The 6,514-nt window shown below is 44.1% G+C and overlaps 1 protein-coding gene across 1 annotated transcript; it reads left to right on the top strand.

Annotated features, from left to right (window-relative positions):
* Positions 1-3,699: 3,699 nt before the first annotated feature.
* LOC119436921 (uncharacterized) lies at positions 3,700-6,028 on the top strand. Its single transcript, XM_037703961.2, has 4 exons — positions 3,700-3,718; positions 3,845-3,924; positions 4,830-5,216; positions 5,842-6,028. The coding sequence occupies exons 2-3, from the start codon at positions 3,910-3,912 to the stop codon at positions 5,193-5,195; spliced, it is 381 nt and encodes a 126-aa protein (XP_037559889.1). The 5' UTR covers positions 3,700-3,718; positions 3,845-3,909; the 3' UTR covers positions 5,196-5,216; positions 5,842-6,028.
* Positions 6,029-6,514: the final 486 nt, after the last annotated feature.

Below are 6,514 nucleotides of genomic sequence, written 5' to 3'. Positions count from 1 at the left end.
ACGCGCGCACGTCCTGCTATGAAAGCTAGAACGGAAGCAAAAGAATGTGCGCCTTCCTGCTGATAGTGTCAAGTTGACAAACTCCAAGAAAGAGAGGTGATATCGGCGTGTTCATTAAATATCCAAGCTATATCGAAGCATTACACGCGCTGCAAAATTCGTTGAAGTATAGGCAGTGTCTTTTTAGCGTTTTTCTTTCTTGCGCCATCAGGCACATTTTTAGTTTGTGTATTAAGTAAACAGCCTTTCATTAGGGAGACGAGTGTGCTCGCGGCTATCTGTCAAAATTACTGTTTACGGGTCAAACCACGAACCTCTAGATTTCGCAAATGCCACAACAAGTGCTTAGGTACGCCGCCCTTGGCATCAGCCGAACTGCACAAGGTGTAGATTATCCGTCTTCCGCTGGTTTTTACATGAGAGCTGGATTACGACACATGCGCAATTAGGTACCTTTGTTCTCGACAGAGTCAGTTTTCTTCCTCGGCGCATCTGCGTCTCATAAGCTATGCTTTCTGTGAGCACTTATGGAGTTGATATTTGTGGGCCTTAGCATTTTTTTTAATCGGGAGATCATGCCACAATAATGTCCCCCCCCCCTCCCTTCCGGTCGAAACCTCGCTTAAAGCTAAGTCGATTATAAATAAAGAAGTGGAGAAACATATCGGCTCCCACAGTGAGCTTTTTGTTCACTAGGGTTGTGTTATTTCACTGCTCTGACAATCGCTTCTCAGATCAAGACCGCAGGACGGACTTTCATCTTCCATTTCAGTCAACATGCTTGGATTCTCAATCGACCACAAAATGTAGTGGACAATCTTCCCTTCCATCCCGCAATGATAAATATCCACTTTAAGAAAGCAAAATGCATTATGTATTATGTATTCTTAGTCGAAGCCGGACAGGTGGCTCTCCAAAGTGGTCATATCGGGCACGAATCATATTTCTTGGTATTTGTACAATTTTATTTTTGCGGCGAAAGGGCCTTCGTCTTAGGTGTTGAAATATAAGGGAAGCCGCCACACTATACATGTGAATGACCTCCTTTTATTTACATTTTCATAGCGATACCGATTTTTCTCTCCCTCTCCTCTCTTTTTCTACCCGTCTCCCTCCCACGGCCAGAACCTCGGGCCAATACTTCAGTTTCCTGTGCTTACTGACTCCAAAACCAATAAAGAGAACGCCAATATTGTTTGTATGCTTGTCTGTGTGTGTTGCAGTACATGAGCAAACGCCTTTTCCTTATTTATTTATTTCCTTTTTTTTGCACATCAGCACGTTCAAGAAGCTACGCAATACAGACCATTTGCTCTACTAGTGTAACCGAACGTCCACTCTGGATTAAAAAGTGAATAAGTGCTAGTTATTGAAAAAAAGCAAAAAAAAAAGATGGCATGTTTGTTAAGAGATCAGCGTCTGCCAAAAAGAAACAGAATCCGATTACGTGCGGTGCTTGAATATTGCAGTACTCTAGGTTAACACATCGAATTTGCCATGTAAAATACCAAATCGAATGCTATGAGCCTTTCAAGAAATTTGTGTAGCTATCATAAATGCAAACTACTAAGCAGGGCTCCCGGAAATAGTAAACGCGTCACTTACGGCAATGAGATGCATAGGAATGCATTCGCATAGGCACCACAATCAATTTGGTGGTCAAGCAATTACATTCAAAGTGAAATATGTGGATTATGTTTTGTGAATATCAGTTGTAGTCGTTGCCTCTTCTGTTCATGTTTTCTTGGTATTGCGCAACATGTTCAGACAATAAGGAGTTTATTGCCGCATTCCTTGCAGCCTGTTAGCCTCGGAGCGAATTCGTAACCTTAAGAAAATACAACTACTCTGAGTCGAGATTCAGGAAGCTTTCACTGTAAGTCTCCTTTCGAATTTGTGGCTCATACGCTGTCGTCTCGTTGGATTTTACGTACAACAATGCGCGGAGAGGAACATCACAGAGACGCGCTGAGAAACAAATTCTGTGCGGACAAAAAAAATCATGCTGGCATAAATTTTCGCTGCACGTGAAGTGAATAGTTGTCGCCAAGCTTATAAAAGTTACATTGAAATGGCTATTGTTCGAAAGGGCGAAAAGAAAAGAAGTGTCAACGTAGTCATTGGCTCTTTTTGCCTGTACGTATTCTGAAAGTTGGCTTATACGGGTGTCACACAACGCACTTTTGATGGCGATCAAGCCCAATCCGGATCGAATTTCCCGGTCGCGATTGGCTCCTTTGCGCAAACTGCGCAAGCGGCGCACGAGGGAGCCACTCGCAATCAAGAATTTCGATCCGGATGGGGCTTGATCGCCATCACAAGTGCGTCGTGTGACACCGGTATTAATCACATGCAACTTGATTTGTATTTTCGGTGCTCGCTTTTGCACAGCTTTTGCTCTTGGGTAGGTTCAACTATATTAATTATGTCGCAGTACTAACTTTAATAGGCGGTTCGCAGATCTCTGTATATGCCCACAGTTGTGCGCGACAGTGAACAAAAATGTTAGCTTTTTTGGTGCAAGAAACTCAGGTATTCCTCGTTTTTAATAAGCGTGCAAAATGGAGGTGTAGCGATAATGAACTAGATTTTTTGTTCGTTTTTATCAATCTCAAATGTAAATCATTATTATCATTCCAAAAAACTCAGAAGTTCATTTTATAAGATTTGGAATTACTCCACAGGAGAGATGATTCTTTTAATTCAATAACGTGGCAAGAAAAAGCTGTAAGACGATTTTACCACGCTTTTCAAGCCAAAGATATGGCGAGGAAACAAGCGAGATGACTAATTACAGGTCAATATGAGCCTAAAGATAGGCAAAATAGAACGGGTTGCCTGAAGACGTACTCCTATTTTTATATTCTATGTGTTCCACAAGCTGTGTACAGCAGCCATGTACCGCTTTTTTCACTGACCATATTTATTTTTACTTAATTCAACGAGGAGGTAACAATAGTAACCACTCAGAGCTCTATATTTCACTTCAAAAACAATTTTTTTAAGCATTTCGGTGTGGTGTCCCCCTCCTTGTGTCAGAGCTCAGCGGCTAGTCGCCCTTCGATTACCCTGATTTCTCCAAAGGGCGCAATTTTGAGAAGGCGCATGTTTATCGCTCTCTCTTCAGTCTACATTTCTTCGAAGGAGTTCACAACTGACCGTGGCCGGTTATCCGTGGAGCGTACCACGTGCCTACCATACAGATGCTGCGTTGACCCAACGGTATATTCTAGGTATGCCCCGCGTTTTCCCCCGAACAGATTTGCACGCTCACAGCGCACCACGGGTGGCACGTGTCCGGTGCCTCCGTACAGAACCGGAGGAGAAATACGATACGAGCGGAAAACACGTACAAACGCACGCAACGCGCCCAGGTGGAGACTCCACTTTCTCCTATTCGCCATTGTATACGCCGTCGCTTATCTTTCGCTCTCTCTCTCTCTCCTTTCCTCCCTCATCTCTCCTTTCGATCATCACCAGTTCTAGTCTTTTTGTCGGCGGAGGCGATCGTTGCTTTTCGTTTTCTGTCGCGAGTTTTCGTTGACTTTTATTTATTTTTTTTCCTTGTGACAGTCCGAGGGGCATTACCTTCCCTTTCCCTCTGCCGCGCGTTCCGGTGGATGTGTCCTCCGGCCGATGCAAGCGGATTGCCACCCAACGCTAGGAGCAGCCGCACCACAACAACAGCTCTAGGCAGGCCGACCGACCGGAGACGAGGGCAAGGGAAGTTCCCGCGTTTGGAGGCAATAAGAGAAAACAAAATGCGTTGCCGGCGGCGAGCAGGAAAACCCCAGCCAATGGGTCAACGTTTTGGGTACTATAAAAGTTGCCCCTGATTCTGCAGGAGAGTCAACCTTGGTCTCAGCGTCCCAAGACAAGCCAGTCGTCCCGAAGTACCCTCGAGTAAACATGGCACGCAAGCTGGTGAGTTCTGTTTGGGCTATTTTCGTTTGGAACAATTGGTTTTGTGGCTACAATAAAATGCCTAGAAAGCAGGGCAAATCGTGACACCTTTGTCACGGTTCGCAAGCTTTCCGCCTGTGAAATTGTATCAGCTACAACAAATTCCTCACAAAGCAACAATAACAAAGTGTCAACAATACGCGAACAACTTGACCCAGATCTACAGAAGTAATCATTTCATTACAAAAGTGAGAAAACAATCGATGTTCCTGGTCTCGGTGTCATTAAAAGATACCTTTGATTACTTCTTTTCATCAATATTGCAGGCTGCGAATCGCAAAACTAAATTAATGATATCTCCTTGAACATCGAGGTACCTGTCATGAAGATTATCATGATTCAGTATTTATAGCTGTCAATGTAACTAAACGAGCTTACATGCGTCATTCTTAAAGTCAAGGCTTAAAGTCAAGTCTAATTTTATTGCATTTCAATATCAAGCCAAATCAAATTCTTGAAAGTAAAGCCCACATACTTTGCTCCTAGCTTTCTCAGCAGCGAGAAGACACAACCTGATGACATGAAGTTTTGCTCGCGGTATTTCTCAGGTGCCTCCCTGAGAGTAAATCGCAGCAAATCTTCACGCGCGACTGATTACCGATACAGCTTATAAAGCGAATTCCATTAATCTTCCATCAAGGATCTCGTCATCCCGTGTTCCATCAAGGGCTCGTGGCCTCTCGTGATAATTTAGATGAAACTCGGTTCCGCATTCTCGGAGGAGTAAGGTATATACGCAACCGTCACCATTAGGCGACCCGTAACCAAATAACGATTAGGGAATTGACAGTGCAGAAGACAGCAGCTCTGCAGTAAACCTCGTTGGTACTCATGGTTTCGGTTCTGTTCTCTCTATCAACGTGCAGTTTGTTCTCGCCGCCCTTGTGGCCGTGGCTGCAATGGTCTACGCTGAGGAGGAGAAGAAGGAAGACGTCGAAGGCCGCATTGGCTTCGGCGGTGGCTATGGCCAATCGGCCGGCGGCAGCAATTACGGCTTCAACCGCGGGCAATCGGGCTTCAACCAGGGCAGCGGAGGCTTTGACAGCGCCAACCGTTACAACAACGTGCAGGGCTTCAGAAACCGCGACGGCTACCGCACCAACCAGGGCTACGACCGCAACTCCTTCAACCGCTACGGATCTGGTGGTGCAGGCTTCAACACTGGTTTCAACCGCGGTGCTGGCGGCTCCTTCAACCAGCACGGGTCTCAGGGAGGAGGCTTTCTCGGTTGAGCGACGAGAATTACTTGACAAGTGAGTTTATTTTCATGGTGGCGGCCGAAACTGATCCAACCGATTACTTTTCCTCGTGCATGCTCGTAAAATCCTGCGATTGCTGCTGCATATAGTCTTTGAGAGTTCGGTTAAATTTGTGTGACGTAATTATGATGGCGCAATAAAATTAACCTGTTATGTCCAAAATACCCGCAGGAGTGCTACTGTACAGAACCAATTGATCTAACAGTGTTACGTTCTACTTGCGTTCGTCTTCGTCCTTACTTTTTTTTTTTGCAAAAAATCTAATCGTGTTATCGCGGGTCCTATTGTGACTCGCCTGAAACGCCTGTGTTTTGGTAAACGAGTTTTCACTACGAAGCTTATTGCTTAGGCGCCGAATTCGCAAAGCTTTGCTAATAACGTGTCCAGCATCGGGATTGGTCCGAATTAGCTCTTACGAAAAATTCTAGTTTAAGTGCTTTTTTGTGAATACGGGTCGATCCTACGGCAGCGTTTATTAGGTTAGCACGAGCTAACCACACGCCAAGAGTGCATCGTGCGCGCGTGTTGCTATCGTGTGCTTTCCGAATGTTAACTGTAAAACATTTCACATTGTTAGTTTCTTTCTATGACCGTCATTCTTTCTATTCTTTACTTCTAGGAAACAACAAGAACTGCCAAAAAGAAAGCTTTCTTCCATGACTTGACCCCAGGGACCTGCCTTCAGTCGTCTACACTATGAAACCAGCATTCTAGCAAAGCGAAATCATCCTGACCATTGAGAGAAGCACTGATCACTTTAAATACAGTTGAGAAAAGTGAAATAAACCTGTTAATTTATTTTTTTACACGCGGTATCTTTCTTTTCCTTTGTTGCTCTTTTTGTTAGTGAGAATTGTTACGTTAGTAAAAAATAACTGTACTACACATATATGAAGGTTACATATCGCTAATAGTTATAGCAGATCATATGTTAGTATCCACGCAACTGTGATGATGGTGTTTCACGACTACAGAGTAGCAAGTGGTATTGCTATTTATGTGGTGCTATAGTAAAGATAGTGGGGTGGTGGGTTGGTATCGTGTACGAAGGGGACAATAGAAATATCCATAATACTTCGGATTCATACTGAATAATCAGATACTGGACAAAGGTACGACTAACAAGATATCATGTTTGCTATAGCATTTCATCAGCCGACGTCTCTGTTCTCATCTAATTAGAGTTATGATTGTCTCAACCGTCATAGCACACTGACATGCTTATAAAAGTCTGAGGAAAGGCTCTGTAATTCCAGCGTTAGCGATGGGTGCATTATATTCTGTAAACAAAT

Source organism: Dermacentor silvarum, chromosome 1 (assembly GCF_013339745.2).
Source record: "Dermacentor silvarum isolate Dsil-2018 chromosome 1, BIME_Dsil_1.4, whole genome shotgun sequence".
Taxonomy (NCBI): Eukaryota; Metazoa; Arthropoda; class Arachnida; order Ixodida; family Ixodidae; genus Dermacentor; species Dermacentor silvarum.
Note: the sequence above shows the minus strand (reverse complement) of the source record. Positions and strands in the feature narration are given on the sequence as shown.